Raw genomic sequence first — 26,071 nt, forward strand, 5'->3', positions numbered from 1 at the left:
GGTTTGCACTGTCTTCCTCACTTTGTATCCTAACTGCCAAATCACACCAGCATGCAGTAGTTCCTTTGGATTGCCTAAGCCTACTGAGATCATGATCTCCTAAAAGGCCCCAGAGTGGAAAAAAAGAATAAGGAGAAGGAAAGTGGCTACTTAAGTTCTGTGGTTCAATAGGTGGCATCTTAGAGGTGCCACTTAGGAGGTGTGGTATCCTGCTAATATGATAGACATCCCATAAGCTTTCTTTAAACATTTTGACTGTTAATGGAAGGTCTGGTGTCATGTGTACTTAAGAAAAAAAAGAGACCTGTGAAGGTAAAGCGCTAAGGGACTGCATGGTTTGTTTTTTCGTTGGTTTGCCTTTGGTACTTTTGTATTCTTATCTGTTCACCCTAAGTGTTTTATACAAATCTCTTTAATTTCTATGACATTCTTCAAACCTAACGTGCTTTCTTTTTCTCAGTGAGTTTTTATTCAGCTCTTCAACAATCCCCTCACTTTACTGGCATAATACAAAATGCTGCTTTCCTGTTTCTTTAATTCCCAGGGCTGCTGCATCTGATTTTTAATTTTCTAGCCTTCTATGATTTACGAGTGCTTACAGTAAATTATATATGCTGCCACTTTGTAAAGGCAATGTAAATTAATCATATTGTCATCAAGGTACAGTTGACTTCTGTTTTTGTAAGAAAGATGCAGTCTTCTTACATTCCAAAGGGTTAATATGTAAGTGGCAAGCAGAGATAACTATTGAAGGCAGGAGAAATGGCTGTCCTCCAGACACAAACTGAATCTGTTCTTATGTGTGTTTTTCAGGTATCTGGGAATATATCCAGACTGTTAGGGATTTGGTGCATGATCTTGAAAAACGCTTACAAAAAACTAAAGACAACGTCGAGGTAATACTGAATATCATGAAAACTTGGGTGTCTCCAATTTTCGAGCGTAAAGAAGGAAAGAAAGACACCCTACTTAACCTGGATGACCGGGGAGAAAGGCTTGAAAAACGTTACCATGCTATCAAAGAATCTGGTGCCAGAATCCATACTTTGATAAAGGTATGACGGAACCAGTGGTTTGTTTTGTTTAATTATAATATTTCTAACTGCATTGACTAAATTTTTTTGGCAGCACATTTATTGTTTCAAAGTCCTTACAGCACTTACACCCTGGTTTAGTTCTTCACATACATATGTTGTACTTTAACCCTGACGTTTGCATGTTCTCCCTTTATTCTAGTGGTTTTCCTCTCCTGATTAAAGTTGACTATACCCCACCCCATGATAACTGAATAAGGTGCAAGACAATCACTGTTGCAAGCACACCCATATTCACACTTAACTGGTTTACTATTGCTATCCCATAAGAGAAAACTCTTTTGAGCATGGTGATACTATTAGTGTCCTGGCTGAAGTTTGCACAATGCCCAAGTTTGCTACCTAACTTTTGATAAAGTGTGTTTTCTATCGTGCCTATTCGTGGTTAACACCACTATACAGCGCAGTTGACTATACTGTATATCTATATATTGATGTGGAGTCACACCTTAAAGCATCTGTTTGCTGATTTGCACTGTGGTAACTGTCGCCAGTCAGCTGTAAACCCACAACATCCAGCTCCGAAGTGGTTCCGCACAGCTTACGCTAAATGAGAACTTCTTACATCAAGCACTCAAAGGCTTCTTCTAATCACTGTACGCAGGGCACGTCATGGTGACATCAGCTGAGTTCTATCTCTCTCTCTCTCAGCCCCCAACTTTTCTGTGCAACATTGGCAGTACACTCCACCTATCCACGGTGCAAATCTGACCCTTGTTGTCAAGTGTATTGCTGTGGACTTGCAACGTGAAGCATCTCTGATTTGCGCTGTTGACTGATGGAGTATATTGGCAGTGTTGCACCGAAAATGTGAGGTCTGAGAGAGAGAGTTCAACTGATGTCACCAGGAGGCGATCCATGTGCAGTGGCTGCTGAATCATGGAGTTCTCCTTTAGTGTTAGGTGTGAGGAGCCACTTCTGAGTCAGGCATCACAGGTTTCGTGACTGATTGAACTGAGATGCTTTGTGGTGTGGTGTGAGTTCACAGCAATGCACTCTGTTAATGTGTTATTGAATGCGTCAATAATAGGGAACTGGCAATATTAAAATTTTAGCACTTTTACCAGTTTAAAACACTACCTCCAAAATCAAGTTCTGTTATTCTACATGTTAGTTTTTCATTCTAGACAATTTTGTATTCAGAGTAAAATGTGCTGCCTTTGATTTCACACTTTTTTTGGGGGGGGGGCCCTCATTCTGCTTAGGTGAAAGTCTGTCTCGGTGTGTGCGGAAATTTCTTTGACTGGACTGGCAGAATCAATATATTGTTTTCATAGCTTTTTATGTTAACTTGCCTGTTTGTTGTTATTGGAATCATAAAAGTTACATTAATGCCACTTTTTTACATTTGTTTAGGCAATTCTTGATGCCCTGAACTAATGATGTACAATTTAATTGCATCATTCACTCCTGATTTGCCATATTGGTTTCTAGATGGGGTTACTTCTTACTGGCACGGGGATATGATCCATAAATAAGTACTTTGTTATGCACTCTTTGTACAGAGATTCACCAGGTGCTGTCAATATCTGTATTTGTATTAAATGTGCTGCAGTTTATAAAATGAAATATTCTTGGCAATAATAACTCATTATTTTGTAATTTTGCAAACATATCCCCTTGTATGTATTGGTTTCTTTATTTGTAAATTAAGATTTCTTTTTTTTTTTTTATTAGGAAAATTTGGACCTTTTTAGAGCTGATCCTGAAACAGAAATGTGGAAAACATATGTGGATTACATTGACGAAATGATCATTGATGGCTTTTTTAACAGTGTTGAATGTTCTCTCAAGTTTTTGCTGGATAACACTGGTAAGATACATTCAAAGAAGCATCTTTAGAACTGTAACCTTTTTGCACCTTTTCATTCGCTAAGTCTGCTTTGGGGATATTCTCTGGTTTTACCAAAAAATGTTTTGATACCAAACTACTCATAAAAACCGTTGGATTTATTGGTATGAAAGACCGTAAAATGCAATGAGCTGGCTGACTGTCTGATGCTAATAAAGGTACTGGCTTCTGTACTCTTTGCAAACATAAATATATAATATAAGAGTAGAAAATTTGAACCATTTACTTAATTTTGTAAAAAAAAAAACTTAATAATTTGTAGTGCTTTAGAAACAAACATTTACTGTATTTCAAAGCTCAGATCTATTAGAAAATGACAATGCTACAGACACAGAAGACAATTCTTGACTCTGTGTATCCTGAAATATTGGGTCCTGGCCTCTTTGTCATTTGTACAAATACTTGATGTAGAACTACAGCAGTCTATGAAAAGCTGTCTTTTTATTAATTATGTATTTGCACATTACATCACTGGAAAAATGGATATTATTGAACTTTCTTCCCCCCAGAGAGCACGAGAGAGAAAAAAAAGTGTTGTTGCTTAAAAACTCAATTACAGTTGTGATAATCTGGATGATGCTTTTGTTTTATTAAAGTCCCTAATTTAATGTCTCCTGCCATCTGAACTGGTTTTCAGTAGTATTACAGGAGGTCTTTTTTTTTCCATTTTGGATAGCACAGTGGCGCAATGGTAGTGCTGCTGCCTCACAGTAAGGAGACCAGGGTTCACGTCCTGTGTCCTCCCTTCATGGAGTTTGCATGTTCTCACAATCCCAGGGTAGGTGAACTGGGCTCGTCTGCGTGTGTGCGTTCTGCACTTCATGCTACCTGGAATAGATCCAGCAGACCCCCACAATCCTGTGCATGACAAAGCGTGTTAGAAAATTACTGATATTTCTCATTTTTCTTTTTATATTGGATAATGTATAAGACTAAAATGTTGTTTTCTTGTAGTACAAGTTATATAAGTAATTTTTTACATATTGCAGCTGAGAGGAACCAGCCATGGGGGGGAAGACGAAATCTGAAATACCAGTTTAGCCACCCTTGGTCTAGGGATTTTTTTTTATTACTAATTAATGTTTTACAGTCCAGTGACAGGGTCTTAGCTTATCTGTTAATAAGTTTGGATGCAGTCTCTATAGAAAAGCTGCCATTATGTTCGCTCCTGGAAGTGAGTCCTAGTTTTGAGAGTTACACTCCCCTTGCTTTTAAACGCACAGTTCATGGCTAATTTGGTGTTCTCCTACTGTAACTACATTTAGTGGTCACAAGCAGTGAGCTGTGTCTGTCTAATTTTGTCAGATATTGGTAAGTCACGGAGTGGGATGCTGTTGAAGTGAATATCATTGTACTTGGACCTTGATTTGATGCCTGCCTGGGATGTTTGTTCTGAAGATCTATTCTATGAATTTCTTTCCACCGGCCCAAAAATGCATTTAGGTTGACAGGAGAGTCAAAACTGGCCATGACTGAATGTGTGTCTGTCTATATCTTGTCATGGACTACCTACTGATTGATGGTGCCAGTTCACTTTTTTGTAAAACTTAACTTAAAAAGATTGGATCCGAGATTGGGTCTTAAAATGATTGAAAGTTCAGCATTTTTATTCTGTAGTTTCAACAATGAAAGTGCTACTCTAGTTTTAAGGATGTTATCCCAAACTCGGAGCTGCTTATAAAAATACAAAAAATAGTAAGTCAAATAGCTTATTCAGAAATAGGACATGCATTGGCTGGTGGCAGAGTGATTGGATTTGGCACCTTTCTGTCCCTGTTGTTTGCTTAAAGGGAGTATTGAACTTTTGAGCTACCCTTTTATGATCACTTTGCCTACAGAGTTCTCCATTTGATCAAAGTGCCTATGATTGCTAATTTTGGCATTTATTGTGAGGTGTTTATAGTATTGTGATATATTTTATGTCTGCTTATAAAATAACACTTAATTTACTCTGTAGATTTGGGATGCTTACTTTTATAATTTCTTCTTACTTCCCACAGATTCAGACTGTAAATTGGCCCCACTATTTGAAGCTCATTTAGACCTTCGTATTCCAGACATGATTTTTAGGCCTGCGCTAGAAGAAGGTGCTAGCGATGGGTTTATTGGAATTATCGAAGGAATTGTTGAAGATATATACAGAATTTCAACCCTGGTACCTAGGATTGCACAACATAGTGAATTTCCTCATTATAAGGCAAGATTATTTTCATCAAAGTAGAATGTATTTGTTTTAATGTAATTTTACTAGGTGTCACTTTGTCACAGTGGCTTCTTGCAGCCAATACTAACTGTAAATTCAATGGCACCCCATAACACTAAGCTGGAGTAAAAGGTTAATAAACGGATAATTTTTTGCAAAATTTAAAATAAAAGCAGTGGATCATCATCATTAGTAAAAAGATTTTGGCAGCTACATCTTTTTGAGTTCTGTTCTTCAAGGAAGAAAACTCTTTTTGTTTAAAGAATAAATTTAAATAGAGCAGTAGGCAATTCTCACCATTACATCATGAATTTGTTCATTTGTTTTTTAGGCGGATATGGAAGATATGGCTGACCTTGCTGACATGCGCAACATTCTCATGAATAATGTCCATAATGTCATGTGCCAGTGCCGCGAGTATAGAAACACATTTGACCAATATTCATATCTCTACGTGGATGACAGGAAGGAATTCATGCGCCAGTTTCTGCTTTATGGCCATGTTCTCACCAGTGAAGAAATAGAGGCCCATGCAGAGGATGGCGTTCCTGAGACACCCCCGAAGCTAGAGCAATTCCAGGAGCAGATTGATTCATATGAGAAGATCTATGATGAAGTCAACCACCTGGAGCCCATCAGTGTATTTGGGGGTTGGATGCGAATTGATTCTCGGCCCTTTAAAGTTGCACTCCTCAACGTTATAAAGAAATGGAGTTTGATGTTCAAGCAGCACCTAATTGACCATGTCACCAACAGGTAGAGTTGGCAGGGCATGAAAAGCTAAACCTGTTTTAGTTCAAAGTTATTTTAATGTTCTTTACATGAAATACAATCTATTCAGTTTCTTAGTACTCCATTCAGTGCAGTCTTTTTCAGCAGCAGTTCACCTGTCCCCTGGGCTGATTTGAACAGTCAAACATTTCTTCTTTTTTAACAGTTTATCTGACCTCCAGGAGTTCATCAAAGTGGCTGACAGTGGTCTAGTGAAGAAGGTAGCTGAGGGTGATTATGCAGGTTTGGTGAATGTCATGGGCCATCTAATGGCTGTCAAGGAGAGACAGAGCAGCACAGATGGTATGTTTGAGCCACTGAAGCACACCATTGAGCTGCTGAAGACGTATGAACAAGAGTTACCAGACGAGGTGTATAAGCAGTTAGAGGTACGTATTTTAATGATCTGCTGCAAAGGAAGGCCACAGGAGTAGAGTCTGAATAATTCAATGTGTTTTCTAGTCAGAGGTGTTTTAACATACAGTATTACCATATCACTGACAATGCACACTGATTTACATGCACACGAGAAAAAGAGGGGGGAAAAAGTGATACCACCTAACTGGGCACAGCTTTTGATATAATATGAATATGGTAGGTCTGAATACTAGTCATTGGCATTTGAATTTTCAGAGTTAATAATAAACCAAATTCAGAATACCAAAATGATTATTTCATGTTTTTTTGCATGAGATTTAAGAAACACGTTTAATTAAAATAATTGAAACAATATTCGGTAAATATTTTTTTAAATTTTTGGCATTTTTTTAACAATTTAAATCGAGAAGAATGTTTAATAGGCAGACCAAAAAGTTTTTTTTTTTTTTTGTTTTTTTTTTTGCAATTTTGGATTCACATCAAGTATAGGAAATGCTTAAGGCGTGTGCAGTTGGGTTATTCTCCATATATTTGTTTTGATTTTTTAATCACATCTCCCATATCCCAGTGACATACTGTACATGTTAGGTTGGTTGCTCAAAATTCACACAGAGTGGTGATCCCTGCTTGTGTCTGATGGCTTCCAAGCACTCACTATTGAAATAAGAAGGTTTAGCAAATGGATGAATAATAGTTCATTGAACACTGATGGGCTCTGTCCGCACTACCTTGAATTGGATTAAGCAGGTAGATAATGGATGAATAGCCAGATGAATACTTTTGGTACTGTAAGCATTTATCCCAGGTATTAAAAATCTTTATTCAGGGTATTGAAACACATACAACCGCATTAAATGTCATTTTATTTTGTTGTTTTGTAAGTTACAAATACTTAATAGACAGATTACATGGTCCTTTTCTGTCTTGATTGTTTGGTTTGGTTATACTGTATTTTTATGATTTGAGCAACACTTTAAGAACAATTCTTAACCGTGTCGCCCAAACATTTTTTCTGCATTGCAAATATTGCTCGACTATAACAATTTTTTGTGACACCAGTTACACAGACTATTAAGTCCTTAATAAGCAGACTGAAGGAGGTGATTATTTTCAGTGTTAGAATTTTGATTTAGTTTAACTGTTCTGCATCATGAACTGTTAAAACAACCAACATGATCATTTGTACTGCTCTTACTTATAAATAAGATTACTTTTAACTTAATACATAGGTTAAAAGCAAATCCTGTTTTATGGCTGTTTTCACAAAGGCTGCAGTTTGAAGTTGCTTTGTGATTTTCTTATCATTTGTGGCTTCCAATACATTCTGGTCCCTTTTTTAATAGAGCTTAGATAACCTAACTTTACATTACCAAGATCTAGTCAAAAATATATACAGTAATATATATAGCTGCAACAAAAACATATCTGAAGACATTAGACAGATGATACAAACATGTGTCCAAACTGGATCAGGAGACATGGTACAAGTTTTGACTTGATTCAAACATGAATACAGTTCTGAAATTATGAAATAAGAATATAATGGAATTAATTAATTAAATGTCAGTCTGACAATCTGGTAAAACATCACATTGGATAATATTACATTTTAAATTACAGTTCTTATCCTTAACTAAATATATAAAAAAGCATTTTTAAGAATTCCTTACTTATGGTTTCTAAGCACCAAATGGAGTGACCATACATTAAGGCTATACTGTATGTTTGTGGTGCCAGTTGGATTTTTTTTTTCTATTTGTTTTTTCCTAGGAACTTCCAGAGAAGTGGAACAACTTGAAAAAACAGGCCATCTCAGTTAAGCAGCATGTTGCTCCACTTCAAGCCAATGAGGTTGCCAGCCTCCGCCGGAAATGTGATTCGTTTAATGTGGAGCAGCATAAATTCAGGGAGCAGTTTCGTATTGAAGCACCATTCAGGTAAGTTCTAAACAAAAGCAAGGATGAGTGTGTGTTTAGTGCTGTGACTTGTGGCAGTCCTACCATAAAAAGTGCACTTTTTGTTTCTCTCTTGCTCTGTAAAGAATGTCAATAAACATAATACACTTACTTAGTATCAGTATGCCCCTTTTTGGTGTTTTTTTTTTTAATTTTTTTTTTTTTTAATTGTATGGCATTGCTCAAAATGAGTGCCATTATATGGTACTTATTGTTCCCCTTTTTTTATCATGACCGTGTTGTTTCATAATTGCTTTTAAGATGATTATTCTTTTGTTAATGTTCATTAGGTGTTATTCTGGCTAACTTTTTATTTAAAATTATTTCTAGGTTTTCCTGTGAAAATCCATATCAGCTACTGCAAATGGTATATAAGCAGATTGCTGAGAAGGAGGCCACCATGTTAAATATAATTGAGTCTGCTGCTTTGTTCGAAGTGAATGTTCCTGATTACAAACAGCTAAAACAGTGCCGGAAGGAGGTGTCTCTCCTGAAAGACCTCTGGGACATGATAAATATGGTCAAGTCCAGCATAAATGACTGGAAAACAACCCGGTGGAGGGATATCAATGTGGAGAACATGGACCAAGACTGCAAGAGATTTGCAAAAGACATCCGTGGTCTTGATAAAGAAATGAGGGCATGGGATGCTTTCACAGGACTGGATGACACAGTTAAGAATATACTGACATCCCTCCGTGCTGTGGCTGAACTGCAGAACCCTGCGATTCGAGAAAGACACTGGTTCCAGCTTATGGAAGCCACGGGTGTCCGCTTTACAATGAATGAGGATACCACCTTAGCTGATCTTTTGAAACTGAATCTGCATAACTTTGAGGAGGATGTTCGTGGCATTGTTGACAAAGCTGTAAAAGAAATGGGAATGGAGAAGATACTGAAGGAACTCAACTCAACCTGGAACAACATGGAGTTTGAGTATGAGCCTCATCCCAGAACCAAGATTTCATTGCTCAAGTCCAACGAGGAACTCATTGAAACCTTGGAAGATAATCAGGTCCAGCTTCAGAATCTAATGACCTCCAAGTACATTGCCTTTTTCCTAGAAGAGGTTTCCTCATGGCAAAAGAAGCTGTCCACTGCTGACTCTGTCATTTCTATATGGTTTGAGGTTCAGCGCACCTGGTCACACTTGGAAAGCATCTTCATTGGCTCTGAAGATATCCGATCTCAATTACCAGAGGTATAGCATGTCATTAATTACCATATGGCTCAAGTGTTTTAATCTACATTTCATTCTTATTGTAAATTTTAAACCTCTATATAAGTGAGAGAGTATGAGAGTATAAGTATGAGAGAGAATTGGAGCACCTTTGTAAATTAGGTTATGTATTTGTGTACTTTTTTTTTTTTTTTTTTTTTTTTTTTTTTTTAATGCCACCGGAGAGGAGCAACGTGTTTTATCTGAACACAATATATTTACATCTACTACATCTCCGAGGAATCTAAGCATTACGCACATCCGAATCTGCTCTTCTCAGAGTCGCAGTCTGGGCTGCTGATGGAACAGTCCTTACGGACGACACTGCAGTTGTGACCAACTGGGCTGGCTACTTTGAGCAGCTATTTAAAGCTAATCCTCCAGCTAGGACATTGGTATCTCTGGGTCCACGGTTCTTGACACTGATCCCCCAATTAGCTGTGAACCCCCCCCAGTCTCACTGAGATTGCACAGGTGGTGAACCAGCTGAAGGTAGTGAAGGCTGCAGGGATCTGTGTTATCTGTGGTGAACTCCTCCAGGCTGGTGGTAAGGCTGTCATCCTTGTCTTGCAAGCAATCTTTGCTTCCATTTGGGAGATGGGCGAGATCCCAACTGACTGAAAACCTGGACTTGTTGTCCCTATCTGGAAAGGGAAGGGTGACCGCCTGGATTGCGTCAACTACAGGGGGATAACACTGCTCTTGGTGCTGGGTAAGGTCCTTGCTAGAGTCATCCTCAATAGGATCTGTAATCACTTGCTTACTTATCAGCGACCAGAGCAGTCTGGTTTTACACCTAAGAAGTCCATCATCGACCGCATCCTGGCACTGAGAGTTCTCATGGAGTGCAAATGCAAATATCTGCAGAGTTTCTTTACTGCCTCTGTCATAAGGTCACTGGAATGGGGTGTGTGGTAGTCCCAATATCTTTGCAAAAGTACGAAGGTCCAAGTCTTTAGAGTTCTGGTGTTTCCTATCTTGCTATATGGTTGTGATACATGGATGCTATTTAGTGACCTGAGACGAAGACTGGACTCCTTTGGTACCGTCTCTTTGGAGAATCCTTGGGTACCACTGGTCTGACTGTGTCGAACGAGTGGTTGCTCATGGAGTCCCAAATGAAGCACATTACCTGCATTGTGAGGGAACATCAGTTATGGCACTACAGCCATGTGGTGCAAATTACCCGAGGATGATCCAACTCACAGGGTCCTCATTGTTGAGGATCCAAGTGGCTGGACCAGGCCAAGGGACACCACATAACACCTGTCTGCAGCAGATAGGTGGGTGGGAATGGACCATGTGTCTGCCAGGGTTGCCAACCCGAATCTCAACCTGTTTTGTCATGTGGTGGGTGTGGCAACACGCTGTACCACTGCATGCTCCCCAACAGGAACTGACCTGAACTGACACTGACTATGTCTTAGCCACCAGCAGTTTTATGTGTGGCTTCTTTTCTTCATATTGAAATTGGCTTTGAATATCCACTTTCAGTGATTTTGAATATGTGAAAACATAAGCCATAAATACACATCATACAGTATATGCAGTGTATTTATTACATTTTTGGTCTACCTGTTTCTTTGGTACAACCAGAGAGTGTATGAAATTTCAAATGTGATTCAAGATGAACAACTGTTGAAGTTGCTGAGCTCTCGCACTGCCCACATTTCCCTGGTTGTCTTTGACAGAGAGGGACTTCACAGAAGCTCTAAATGGAAAATATCAAAGCAGTGTCTGTCATATAGCGTCAGCATGCATGACATTAGCTTCCAGTCATGGCAGGGATAGCAGTGTGAATTTCTATTAGTAGTCTGACAGTTTGTGCATCACAGATGACCTTGGGAAAAGGTGACGAGTGTGCTAGCCTTTCCAAGAACAGGGTGAAATATTGTGATATGTGTGGGAAGTGGAGTATGCTCTGTTCATCCTGGATTTAACACCATCACTTCATAGGATATAAACTGTTACCTGAATAATGCATACGATACGCATTCCATAATACAGTTGAGTACTGCCACATTCGTACTCTGCCACCTTTGTGCAAGACCCAGTTTTTCTTTCTGTCACTTCTGAATATTAGCCTTCTCTTCTAATATAATGGATTTGAAATTTTAGAGACTAAATAAGAAACACATATTGGTTCTGCTGGTGGCTGGGAGGCTTGATCTCTGTGTTTCTAAGAAGTGGACAGAAGTTTAGCTGCTTTTTATGTACTATTTGATGCCTTATGGAAGTCTTTGTCCACTTCTACCTTTTTCAGATTCCCTATGCACTGAAGTTGAAGTTTGTTCAACTGATCACTCATAATCCCTGGAGGGCCCAAGTAGCTGTTTGTTCAAACTGAACCCTTACTCCGCACCCATTTTTATTTTTTGGCTAACATTATTTCATCTTCTTGATTTTCTGGTTCTAACCTTGGGAAATGTGCTGAAGTTAACTTGCAAACTCCTGTTATAGAATTTTATAACCTGTAGATTTGCATTCCTATCTCTTTATTCCTATGCTTAGTGTTGCTGTTCTTTGTTTCACTTTAAGTGGTTCCTGAAGATGCACCAAATTTCAATACACTGACACAAGTTGTTTTGATGTGATAATCCAATTATTTATATCTAATATGTTGTCAAGTACACTGACATCTGCAGTTCTTGGATTGGCTCATTTTCTGGATAATTTCAAAAATATATTGAAATCCTTGTGTATTGAAAGAGTCACCGTAGGTCCAAGTCATAATAGGGATAGCAGTGTGTGAATTTCTATTAGTAGTCTTGCATGTTTGTGCCTTGTGCACAGCCTTGAAGTTTTCCTTCTTGCTTTCTCGCCAACATTCAGAAAGGGATCAAATCTGCAACTTTGTGGTTTCAAGTTCAAGTTGTCGCCGCTAGAAGGCTTTTCTGCTTAAACGAGTCTACCAGCCCTGAATGGTAAGCATGGTGCATCTTATACCTTCCACTGAAGGAAGTGAAATGGTATGAAAATGTCCATGCTCACCCCTGTACAGGAGTTCAGCTGTAGCTCACAAACAAAACTGTATGCACAGCCAGCCAGCCAGCCTGAATCCCTCTTCTGGAACTTAATGGGATTTCTTCCCCAGGGGTTACAATACCAATGAGCTTTTGTTGTATACACAATGAACAGTGAGAATGCATGTTTTAGTTCTGTACTTGTTAAAACCAAATCCATTTAATTTTGTCTTAATAGGATTCCAAAAGGTTTGAAGGCATTGATATTGACTTTAAAGGACTCTCAAATGAAGTTAGCAAAACTCCCAATGTAGTCAAAGCCACCAATAAGCCAGGCCTTTATGAGAAATTAGAGGATATCCAAGGCAGGTGGGTATATTTTTTTTCTCATTTGAGCTCATGCTGTTTGTGTAATTGTTGCAATGGATGCTGCTGCACAGCCACTACTTACTGAGCGTTTGAGTTACATGTACCAGTTGAGTGCAAAAGCACGTTCATTATAACAAAGTGACATTGAATTGCATCTTTGCAAATCTGTTTTCAGCTGTAGCAGGAGTCTGTTGCTGGACAGCCTGGAAAGACATTTAGAAATCAAAAGAAAAGGAAAAGCAACATCAGTCAAAATAGTTGCATTTTAGTCAATGTCTTCTGCTCATATTACATTCGGATTTATAAAGCTGATTTTTTTTTTTTTTTTTTTTTTTATATATATATATATATATATATATATATATATATATATATATATATATATATATATATAAAGTAACACACTCGGGGACCCACAGTTTGTCAGCAATAGGGATCAAATCTGTCATCTTCTTCTGATTTTTATGCAAAACTTTTCATAGTGAATGCTGTCTTCTTAAGTAAAGAGAGATGAGCACAGTTAGTTACATATCCAATCAGGCCACAAAATAATCCGTATCAAACTAGGGCAACGGTGTAAATGCACTTCTGGGTATTAAAACAATAATGTATGTAAATGAGTAGTCCTAATTCTTGTTCAATTGGTCATTAATTAAAAAAACATTTATGTGAAAAGCCTTTAGTGTGTGTTTGTATGCGCAACTTGCAGATGCCTCCAATTTAAAACATCATCTTAAAGTGAAAGAGAATTCCCATCTCGCCTAGCACAGGTTAACACTGATGTCCTCATGAAACAGATAAATGTATGTTCCCACCTTGTCCTCATTCTGTAGAATTGGGGTTTCTAACACAATTACTCTCCTGACCTTCTGCAGACTGTCTCTGTGTGAGAAGGCATTGACTGAATATCTTGACACAAAGAGGATTGCCTTTCCCCGCTTTTACTTCATCTCCTCTGCTGATCTTCTGGATATTCTGTCTAATGGCACTGACCCCTCTCAGGTGAGCAGACCTTTTTTTTTTTTTTTATATATAAATATATACTTTTTTTTTTTTTTTTATTGTACTCAGGCCTGTATTGTACACATTCATTTCACGTGCTTGTTTAAGGTCTAGCACTTCATTTTGTTAATGAAGGCCCTGATCTCCCTCCACTTTGGATCTACAAACCCATCCTACTTCATTTTGCATGAGGATGTCAGCCCCTCTTACCATTAGTCTTTTCCCAACTTGAGTACTGGTGTTGGTTTTATATTTTTTGGTGGTGGCCCATTTTTAATATACCCATGACACTCGTATATAGAAACCCAAGAAAGGTGGTTGTTCTAAATGCACTCATGCTCTGTGACTCCCACTATGCATCATTCAAAGCAACTTACATTTTCAATTTTGTTCATTTTCTGCATTGCGTGCCCTCAGTTTGTTGTATGTGCACCTTGTTTAATTTTGTTAAACAGCTTTGCCAACACATGTCATGATGCCATTAATTAAGCAAGGTTAAGAACAGGTGTACCTAACTGGATGCTTTAATGTGCAGTTACATAAAGTAGACCCTATATAAAATACTTTGAATTGTATGCTCATTCACAGATTTCTACATCCATCTGTCAGGGTTATAAGAATGTGCCTGAATTGAATGCTCTGCACCTGCCTTTACAAAGACATTAAAATTTAAAGAAATTAGTTTTGAATTTGAGTGATTCATCCTGTACTGGATGAGCAAATCACTCCTATCTATGCTTTTCATTTTTTTTCCCTCAAGAGGGCAGCAATTATCATTTTCATCTACCTCAATGCTGTCAATTGCACAGTTAGCAGCCACCGCTACTGATGAGAGCGATACAATAAAAGGAGTGTACAAGAAAAGTCTTCTTGACTTACAAAGTTTGTGTGTGTGTGCTTAATTTATTTATATATATCCGTTATACTGATGTGCAGTCAGTATAGAGTTAAGGAAGACTGGCATACCTGGAGAAGAGGCCATGCTGACACAGAAGGAGATGCAAACTTTACAACAAGGCGGCATTATATTTGAACTCTGGTTGTTGGCTCCGTGTGGAAGCAGTGCAGTGCCGAGCACTGAGGCACCAGTAGTGCATGCATTCAGGTTGGGAAAGAGAATTACTGCACAGTGAAATCCAAATCGCAAGCTAAGCAGCTGATCAGATCTGCCACTAGCTGGCCAATATGCTTTAGCTGGTTTGCAGAATTATCAGCTGTGATTTCAGGGACTCCTGTTTGTATTCCATTTCTGCCATCTTGAGGAAGGTGATTTGAATGGGAGAGTGCCAGCCTCAGTAATTCCTCAGTTGTGACACCACCCGTAAATGTTTATATGTTGGTTAAATGTTTATCACAATTGGTCATTTGCATTTAGCACTTAATGTCTATGAAATATATTATGCTTAGGACTTTAAAATAATTATTTATTAAGTAGGGATGCACCGATCCCGATACCAGTATCTGGTATCGGCCTCGATACCACATTTTCTAAAGTACTCGTACTCGTTAAAAGTCCCCCGATACCGGGGACCGATACCATGGTCTGAGAAATGTCTATGTTTGAGCGGCGTGTAAGGGGTTAATCACAGGCGCCGAGTGCCCGCCCCCAGGCCCCGGCTGCAGCTCAGAGCGGGTAGAAGGCGAGGCGAGACATGTCAGCCGTGTGTAGGGTTGCCACCCGTCCTTTAAAATACGGAATCGTCCCATATTTGAGAATGAAATTGCGTGTCCCGTTTTGAATCAATACGGGATGGGTTTTGTCCCGTATTTTTTTTATCATTTTTTTTTTTAAAGCAGCGTCTCATGCAAATCATCCCACACATATTTTATGAAGATGCCTCCTTTCCTGCTTTTGATTGGGTAATACGGGATGTGGCCCCCGCTGCAGTATGCGTCCCTTATTTTTTTGTATTAAAAGTGGTAACCCTAGCCGTGTGGAACTATTTCAAAGTGAATGAAGACGACAAAACAAAGGCGGACTGCAAATTGTGCTCAGCGAAATTGTCCAGAGGAGGCTCAAAAGGTAGCGCATTTAACACAAGTAATTTAATCAAGCACCTAAAATCCCAACACGACAACGAGTACAAAGAGTTTACCCATGCTTCTAAACCAACACAACCCACGCTGCAGCAAACTCTTGCAAGACGAGAGAAAATGTCCAGAGACAATCCACGTGCTGTGAAAATAACACAGGCAATTATCGAGTACATTGCATTGAGTGACCAGCCACTCTCGGAGGTAGAAAATGTGGGATTCCTGCGTCTCCTCCATGTTCTGGAGCCCAGATATGATGTCCCAAGCCGCCGCTACATGACTGACACGGAGCTGCCTAAACTACACGACTCTGTGAAAAAACATATCCACAGCCTACTGCAAGCCTCCTCTGCGTTTAGTTTCACCACGGATATTTGAACAAGCAGTGTTAGCCCTGTGTCGCTAATTAGCCTAACCTCCCAGTGGATAGACGAGAGTTTCACGCCGCAACGAGCCATATTACATGCGAAACAATTCCGCGGCTCGCACACCAGCTAGGCTATAGCACATGTGTTTGAGGAAATGCTCCAGACATGGGGTATACCTAATCATGTTTTTATTAAGTACTCGGTATCGGCGAGTACTGAAATGCAAGTACTCGTACTCGTTTTCCAAAAAAGTGGTATCGGTGCATCCCTATTATTAAGTGCATTATCATAAAATGTATTTTTATATGCAATTTTTATTCAGCATCTCTGTTTTTATATAGACCATTTATATTTCTGAGAGAGCTACCCTGCCAGTCCTTGGAGAAGTAAAAGCATGTTAAAAAACTAAGATAGTATTACCTTGTGGTCGTAAACCTTCTTAGCCCCCTGCCCTTATCTGGTTTAATTTTGCAGGTGTATTCACAGAAATGCTATTAAAGCACCATGATATGATTTGGAGTCCTGCACCAAATATTACAACCTGTGAGCACAGCAGGATCAGCAGAATTCAGTGTTTCACATCTTATGAAACTGAAGTGCAAACATGCTGTGTTCAAAGGAAACCACTGGTGTTATTTGATCATCTTGCTGTGTAATTTTTTAACAGGTTCAGCACCATCTCTCCAAGCTGTTTGACAATATGGCAAAGATGAAGTTTCAAGATGGACCTGACGGCAAGCCCACCAAAACTGGCCTAGGAATGTACAGCAAAGAAAAGGAATATGTTACCTTTAATGAGCAGTGTGACTGCAGTGGACAGGTAAGGACATGTTGAGCAGCAGTGAAAGCGATGCTTCTAGGACATATTAGGTAATAAAAACAGTTGTGCTTCTGGGATACAAATGCGTTGCTTTATGTTTTTATTCTCTTTTAGTTTTAACAATTTGTGTAAAACTCTTAGTTCAGGTTTTGGAAAATGATGTCCTAATAAGAAAATAATAAACAAAATTCATTGTTCACTATTAGAAGATGTGGTTGGTGCATTGGTTTAAATTCTGCCTCGCAGCTTAAGACATCTGTGTTAAATTCTGGGCCTGGTCATTTTCTGCTTAGTGTGAATCATCTCTCATAAATGCAATTAGGTTTTCTCAAGTTTTACATTTAAAACGCCCAAGTCTTGGGTATAATGCAAATTCTGAACTGGTATTCAGCAAGTGGATATACGGGTTAGAAAATGGAGAAATGTATGTATTTCTCATGGTTGTCTTCACATTTAGCTTTGAGTTTTGTGGTGGCAAAACATCAGGTTGGACAGACCAGGCCATAGTATCTAGCAGTAGTATCCATCTGAAGAATTCAGACACTCCTAGGCCAGTCAGGGGATGTGACACCTCAGCTGGGCCTACTTTTAAGTCGTCTTTCAGTGGGCTCAGCTTCAAGTATGTCCAACGAAAGACAACTAGGGAGCATTAGTCTTACCTGCTGAACCCACTTGAAATGCCCCCCCTAGACTTGGAGAAGCTATGGTTCTCCTCAGAGGTCCTTGCTTATTGTTGAGTTACTCACCTAGTCATTGAATGTTAGCCCAGAAACTTCATTGTGGGTGTTTGTCCCTACAATCTTATTCTTTTGGTGACTGAAAACTTCATTTGAGAGCTAAGTTCCACCATTAGAATTCGAGAGTAAAACTGCTGGTGAGCAAGTAATTTTTTTTGTACTCCAAGGTACATGCACTTATTGACTTAGGGCAGCAGCTCTTACACATTCTTCCAAGACATGATCATGACCTGTGATTTGATGGTCTTGATTTTTATTCTAAATATATAATGTTCAACTATAAACTGCTTTATTACACTCTCCAAGATGTAGAAGAAGCTGTTTGGGAGATAGATGCCAGTTGTATTTGGTACTCAGTGAGAATTTTCATCTAACTTTAACTTTCCTTGAGGCAATGCGCTCTTTCTCCATATAAGCACCAAACTTGTCTGTTGCTCTTCTGTGGGAAAGTTTACAATAGTAGAGCGACCAGTCTAAGTCTGTTTACAGATCATTTCTATATGGGAGACTCCCGTCATATATGGTAGCCTGCCACATTAGCTCTGGCTGTTTCCCTACCAAAGGAGTTTAACATGCCATATCCTAAAAGGTTGTATCCATTATTGAAGCCTGGCCGTGTTTTTTATTTCCCATATTTACAAGTCTCCCAATTGGCATTGGACCCAATGTCCAGGTTTTTATGTGTTCTATAGTATAAATTTAGTTTAGAAATAACTGCATGTAACTGAAAATATAAAGACCTGTTACAAGAAAGAAGTGCATTATTGTATTTAATTATTTATTTTTACAGTTTTTAATAGTTTTTTTTTTTACTTTCTTCCATTTGCAAGGTCAGTTTGCTTGTTTGCCACACTCGTTTACCAGACTCTTGTGTAATGCTTTGTGAGAACTACTTTCATTGGAGTACATGTTTCGCTTTTGGTGCTCTCCACATGTATTTTACATGTGATTTCTTTTGCCTGTGTGATCTACAGGGAACATAGTACAGCTCCTGACCTCAGGCAAAACTTCACTCACACAAGTCCCAGGTTCAAATAAATATTTTTATTTGACGAAATACCTTAAAACAGGCTGCTTGTTCTTCCACTATATAGTTCAGTTGTAAGGATAATGTGGATATATCCCTTTTAAACCTCACCTGGGCGTACTTCTGATGCTAAATCATTGCTTCCAAGAAGTAATTCTGGGTCAGGCAGAACATCCCTGGACAGAAAATTCATCTCCCAACAGCTTTCCCTGGTGGCACTTATGGTGCCCAGTAGGACAACTCCTATGCTACCAACCAGGTTTTCAGATGGGTGTTCACCAAAAGGAATGCTGCAACCCAGTGTATTGTGGGATGGTTTGAACGTGGAAAGCGTTTCGTATTGGCCTTCTGGCCAGTTAAGAAACTCTCCTCCGTTCCAGCTCAGATGCCATTATATCGGCCTCCCAGCTAGGGAAGAGGGCAGAGTTTATCTTGGCTTGGATGCCAAACCATCCATGACACCTAATATACAGTGCGACAATCTGCTGGTTGTTCCTTGTTTCTTTCATGTTATGGTGGTTGATCTGTCCTGGCAGCTTAAAAGCTTAAAAAAAAAAATCCTACAAACCAGGTTATACCTCTCTTGACCAGCTGGTGTTTACTAGAACCTACAAGTGAGTGAACATCATTCCAATATCTGCCTTCAGTAGTGGGTCTCAGTATTAAGTGCAGTTTTCTACACTACGGTGTGCTGGGCCGATAAAATCACTTCAGGAGAGGCCCACTGAATCAACAAGCTAATTAAAAGAGAAACTCGGTTTCACACTCTGGAGCCACTGGAGGTAGTAGTTAAGGAGAGAATTAAAACAAAACTGACTGCCATTATGAACAATGCTGCACATCCTCTCTCTGACACACTAACATTGAGTACTGCCAGCCAACAAATTATTCAGCAGAAGTGTTGGATGAAACACTACTGGGGCTCCTTTTATACCAATGGCAATATGTCTGCATAATGTCTCACTGTGAACACCAAGTCAGAAGTTTTCTTTCCTTTTAATTTTCTTGCTTTATAGGCATTCTAGTGCGTGTTCAGATCAAAGCGCACGTGTGTGTGTGTATAATAAATAAATAAATAAATAACAACATAAATAAATAAATAAAGAGATTAAGTAAAAAGCCAAATTTCCCCCGGGGCAAATAAAGTTCTGTCCATCCATCCTTGTTCTGAACAAGGTTTGACTTGACTTTGTGAGAATCCTCTTGGAAGTCTTATTTTTGGATTATTCTTTGACCGACTCCTAGACTGCACACCTTTTGACCTCTTTGCCATTAATAACCAAACTGAGAGTTTAAACCTCCCAACAATTGAAGCATAAAAGCCTCTCCACTCTGCTAAAGAGTAACCATCATTTTAAAGTATTTTAATGTGCATATTATTGTGCAATTTTTACATGTAGGGGTATGTATCTTTCCATAGTTAGCAGAAGATGCTGCGTTAACAAATCCATATAGGTTGACTAACTCATGCTCGAGTCACAGAACATATGGTAATTAAACTTGTAACCCTTTTACTCTTGTGTACAGCTCTTGAGCCACTAGGCTGGTTGGAAAGCCTACCTAGAAGTGTACATTCCCTCAATAATCTCTCCTCTTATTGACAGGTTGAGGTTTGGCTGATGAAGGTTTTGGAGGCAATGAAGGCAACAGTCCGTCATGAGATGACTGAGGCGGTGATAGCTTACGAAGAGAAGCCCAGGGATCAGTGGCTTTTTGATTACCCAGCTCAGGTAAATCAGTAGCATGCTGGTCTCTCCAATTTATAGGGAAAAAATGGAAATGACATCTATTCAGTACCTCATAAAAGTTGTGATTTTTGCACGTCATTCTGAATGCTTAACACAAATTGGATTTACGTCATTGCTTTTGTGCTGTTGAAACTTGATTTGCACACACATGGGGTAATGCTTTTTCTAATCAGTCACCGTTGTCTTCATAGTGATTAAGATTTACTCCTTGAAATTCACTGGATACGCATGACAGCTTGATATCCAGTCTGCTTATCAAGTGACACCCTGTGTCAAGCAAAGAAAACAGCTGGATTATTATGTAAGGTGTTCCTCTTAGCTTTAAGAGAGAACTTGCCATTTTCCTCAAGATAATGAGATGAGCAACTAAATTATTTTGTTAGCTGCTCCCAATCAAGCATTGCCTTCCACTTGGACAAACCGCAGTTAGCATGTTCATTAGTATGTTGTCTAGTAAAGTGAGAAGGTATTAAAATGACGGTAAAGAAAGGCTAAGATGTTAAAAGTTAAAATAAGTTTTCTTGTTTTATGAAATTACAAAGTATTGTATATAATAAAAATGTGTTATTTAGGCTCCAGGTCGTCTTTTGTGAAGAGAATTTTTTTTTTTTTTTTTCTTTTCTTTAAGGTTGCCTTGACTTGTACCCAGATCTGGTGGACTACAGAGGTTGGCATTGCCTTTGCCAGACTGGAAGAAGGCTATGAAAATGCAATGAAGGAATATTATAAGAAGCAAGTGAACCAGCTCAACACACTCATCACAATGCTTATTGGGAAGCTCACACCTGGAGACCGCCAGAAAATTATGACCATTTGCACAATTGATGTACACGCAAGAGATGTGGTAGCCAAAATGATTGCTCAGAAGGTGAGCTTACAGTTCATCTTTGGCTGTTTCAAGTTCTTCTTTTGATTAGACATTGAAGTTATTATGGTGCCCAGCACATGACCACTTTTCTCCAGAGGATTCTAGACAAAAACTGTGCTTTGTTGAATTATTAATGGATTTTTCCCCTTTTGTGCAATTAATTTAATCACTGCAAAGATTAAATCATACTGCTGCAGATCTGCTATGGCTTAAAGCAAAAAGCAGCTGTGCTGTGGATAGAAGGGTCAATACTTGAAGAGGTTTTGAGAGATTCTGAGTCAGGAGGCCAGTAGTGACTTTAAAAAAAAAAAAAAAAAAAAAAATGCTTCTAGAAACTTTTTGACTTTCTATCCTTAAAATATCAGTTTTTTTTTTTTTTTTTGGAGAAAATCATTTTGAACATTCCAGTTTAGCCCTATACATTTCCCATGCTATCCTGTTGAATGTTCAATCACAATAGTTAATTTTCAAATATCATGGAATCCTGTAAAATGTCTTGGTTTTTGGGTCCGTGATTATATTGAAAACTAAATACAGCAAGACAAAACTGGCCATTTTTTTTTTGTTTTTGTTTAATATATGAGAAGTCTATTAATCTCGATCTAGAGAACACATAGGGTTTATAAAGAGCACAAGAAGGAATGTTTACATAGAAGTTTTGTTTTTGATCATGTATTTTAGCTAACTAATTAACTGAATACATTTTATGTACTATTACTTAACACAACAGTATTATCTATATTTTCAGCTTTTAGATTTAATAGATGGTGCACATTTTAGTGCCAATATATATCGAATAGGAGTAGTGTTGTATGTATTTTTTTTGTGTGCTGGGATGCACCTTTTTTCCTCTTTTTAATTTGCACCCATTTACTGTGCTTTGTTATCAATAGAAATTTTCTAATATTTTTTTTAAGTCTATTGCAGAGTATTTGTTGCAACCCAAAATGTGTCACGGTTTAATATCCTTGGATTGCGAGTTACTGTAGTTAATGGTAATGGGCTGCATGAGCTGTGGTGGTTTGCTGCGGGCTGATTAAAGCAATCGAAATTGCTCAGATTTTCTTCAATTAATCTGACAATTGTCTACAATTCTTCAAGAGGGAACCCCTTCCTCCTCACTCTGACTATCGTTCACGTTTCTCTAAGTACTAAAGATTGTCCGGGAATTAAAACATCAAATGGGTCTTGAAAACATTAAAAAGGTTTACAATGAGAAATTATTTCAAGAAACCCTGCTCAGGTGTGCTTGGACTTTGACTGCAGTTAGTACACGTTTTATTCCAATTTTTTAAGGAAAATGTTGAAAGACCAGTAAGCTAGTATCTGAAAACAGGAGAGACTAATGATGGTTGGAGAAGATTACATTTTTGATATCTGAATCGCACTGTTATAATGGCCTAGTGTATGTGTTTCCATTTTGATACATGTTCCATATGTAGAGGAGTTACCACCTAAGCGGTGAAATTTTACGTTTGGTTCCAGGAATCATCAGAAGACATTTGCTTTAATTGAGAGTGTAAGAGAACCTTTTCTTGCAACATGTAACTTTATTTTTGGCCTGTTATTCTTTTAATGGCAGTCTTATGTGGTGGCTTATATGACAAATCTTAATTGAATGGATGAGGCAGGCAACAGAGTTTAATGGGAACATTTACTGAAACACCTAAAGGTTAAACAAAACAGCCTCACTCCACTGTAGGGGGAAAAAAAGGGAAGTAATCGGACATCAGACAAAATAAAACAATGTAGTACCCACCATGTCAACAGGTTACCTTTTCAAACATTTCTTAATTGAGGTGCACCTATGTAAAATAATTTCTAAACAATTCTATTCATCGACACTGGTACACACACACAAAATAATTACATCTTATACATGCATCTTGTCCAGAAAATTCATCACATCTTTGAAGCATCATGCTCCATCTGTATGGACTGTTCAAAATCGGATGATACAGGTGAAGGTAGTCTGCTACAACTCCTTGCAGTTGCACTTGGGTGAGAGTTTTTGTTTTGCTGTCAATTGAACCTTGTAGCTGTGAGAGAGTGTGTGAGAGGTAGCTGCTGCACCTTCGTTTAATGCAGTTGTCACTTGTTCTGTGCTGGTCCTTCCCTGGAACTCTGTCCTGTAAGTCTTGCTTTGTTAGATCTTTTAAAAGCACAAATTCATTGATTTCCTTACAGCTGCACAACTTGTAAACCTCTGTCCTCCACACAATACAAGTCAAAGCAAAACCTAGAAAATTCAACAAACATTGGTAGAAAGTATTAATTAGGAATAAAAAAAACAAAACATTAGCTGCATGCATGGTGTACACTATTAATGAACAGAGAGAGATTTCCTGAAGTCCTAAACTTTAACCCAATTTGAAGAATTGTGCTCCATCCATTGTGTTCAAGTGCCAAATACAGCCATGATTTCTGAGTCACAGACAGGCAGTGTGGAGAAGTGGATAAAGAACTGGTCTCTGAACCACAGTGGTGTTGGTTTAGTTTCCACTCTGTGACCCTGAGCAAGTCGCTTAGCCTGTGAGCACTACATGTAAATTATGTTTATGGCACTCGCTACAAATATATTTGATACATTTTATTGTTTTAGATTGAGCCATTGCATATTGTTTTGAGTATCTGAGAAGTTCCTTTTTTACAATGAACTTGTTTACAGGCTTATCATGCAAAAGTTCCACTCCATATTTTCACAGTTTACAGTTCTACTCGTGTTTTTTTTTTTTTTGTTTTGTTTTTTTTGGCAATACAACACCCATTGAGCAGTTGGATGTGTACCATTTTAGTTTTGTCTGACTGCTAATGGTAAGGACAGTCTCCTAAGCGACCGGTTTATAAAATAAAAAAATATAAGAAAATTATTCATCTGCCAGTTGACATAATGAATAGTTTTGAAAACTTCCTGTTCTTGCTGTTCTGCATCATGGCACAGACACTTTTGGTATGTATCAGGTGCTGTCCAGGTCATATAACAAGCGATTAGCTTTTTTTTAGTTAAAAATATGCAAACTTTTCCTTAATTGCAGTATCTTTTTATTTTTCACTTTGTCAGGAAACTCTGACACTTGTAAGGACCAGCATTATTTATCTATTTAAAAATGGTAATGTCAAATGATTAAATATAAACCAAGATCTGGTTTACAAGCCTTTTTTTTTTTTTTTTGGAAAAAAATGTCCATTAACTCTGTTCACTGTGCACACAGTCCTTACCACTTGGGGAATAAACATTTGGTTATATGAATTAGCCAAATGTTATATGAACTCAGCCAGAGGCAAGCAAACCAGAAGATGCTTTAATCCCTTTTTCTTTTGATTTATGATATAGAGGACAGTGTCTTTGTGTTTATTTAGCAACTGTCTTACATTATTCTGCAAGTTTCTTTTATTATCTTCAGGGAACATTTTAAATGGTGATGAATGATAATTTGTACCCTGGAGATGGGTTTTCAGGAGTGTGATTACATGATGTTTTCAAATGGCTCTCATTAGAGTTTGCACGCTGAGTTCCAGGTTTTTGACTTGGCTTGAATGCATTTCAGGATAAAATTGTTCTCTTTGTTTTATGATCCTCTCATTGGATCTGAAGAGATTGATTTCCTAGACACTGAAATCACTGCCCCACATTATACTGGGGTCACTTCCTCTCTCTTCCCCTTGTCAACTACCTTTTTGTTATTGTCTGATTGAGCTTTTATGGCAGTGGCTGATAAACTATGTGCTTTTCATTCTTCTGAGTTTTACAACTATTTTTAGTATATCCACCATAGTACTTATTAGTAATATAAAATATACTGAACATAAAGATGTTTAATGTATTTACATTTTTTTGGTCAGTTGAAAACATTTTATGATATTTTTTTTATCTTTGGGTTTAGATTCTTTTACTTTGAGTCAGTTTATAATAACATATGATATAAAATAGTGCTCTCCTGTGCCCATAATTGATCAACAGAGGGCATTTAGCTGTAAATATATGAAGGTATCTTATGAGGGACAAAACCATGAAGCCTCCTGCTTGTGACTATTATGTCCTCTCACTGTGAGATACAGTATAGTATACAGAAAGGTCCACCAAGATAAAACCTGCTCCTCCAGGTTCTTTTGAGACTTGACAGCACACGAAGACCTTTAACATTCTTCTGTTGTTTTTTTTTTTTTTTTTTAAAAAAGGTGGAGAATTCCCAGGCTTTTGTTTGGCTTTCCCAACTGCGACACCGCTGGGATGATGAAAAGAAGCATTGCTTTGCAAACATTTGCGATGCACAATTTCTGTATTCATACGAGTACCTGGGGAACACTCCTCGCTTGGTAATCACACCCTTGACAGACAGGTCAGTTGTTGACAATGTTTAAAATGTCTCTATTCTTCATAGCTGGGACCGGCAGATGGATTCCGGTAGTGATGCTTGGGGATTTAAAGACTATCAGGATATGTCCGGAAAAGGCAAAAATGAGAACTTCTTTGATTCTTGTTGTTTTTTGCTGGTGCACATTGAACAAGACCAATTGACTGATGAATTAAGGCCATCATCTAAAAGATACATTTTCCTTCCATAGAGTTTAGTGTTTCAAGCAGCATTTGTGCTTTAAAATGTTAAAATTGGATGTGTAACACATGGACAGAGTTCAGTAACATGACACCCTTTCAAAGCAC

The 26,071-nt window shown here is 38.2% G+C and overlaps 1 protein-coding gene across 1 annotated transcript in view; it reads left to right on the plus strand.

The window, feature by feature from the left end:
* dnah9 (dynein, axonemal, heavy chain 9) overlaps positions 1 to 26,071 on the plus strand; it is a 257,756-nt gene that overhangs the window by 33,605 nt on the left and 198,080 nt on the right. Inside the window, 13 exon segments of the mRNA XM_051936263.1 lie at positions 814 to 1,055; positions 2,772 to 2,907; positions 4,947 to 5,143; positions 5,481 to 5,905; positions 6,087 to 6,309; positions 8,069 to 8,235; positions 8,584 to 9,454; positions 12,674 to 12,804; positions 13,680 to 13,806; positions 16,876 to 17,028; positions 20,397 to 20,522; positions 21,169 to 21,408; positions 25,588 to 25,748. Of these exon segments, the coding sequence (XP_051792223.1) occupies positions 814 to 1,055; positions 2,772 to 2,907; positions 4,947 to 5,143; positions 5,481 to 5,905; positions 6,087 to 6,309; positions 8,069 to 8,235; positions 8,584 to 9,454; positions 12,674 to 12,804; positions 13,680 to 13,806; positions 16,876 to 17,028; positions 20,397 to 20,522; positions 21,169 to 21,408; positions 25,588 to 25,748 (3,199 nt within the window).

The sequence above is a fragment of the Erpetoichthys calabaricus genome, chromosome 14, assembly GCF_900747795.2.
Source record: "Erpetoichthys calabaricus chromosome 14, fErpCal1.3, whole genome shotgun sequence".
Lineage (NCBI taxonomy): Eukaryota > Metazoa > Chordata > Cladistia > Polypteriformes > Polypteridae > Erpetoichthys > Erpetoichthys calabaricus.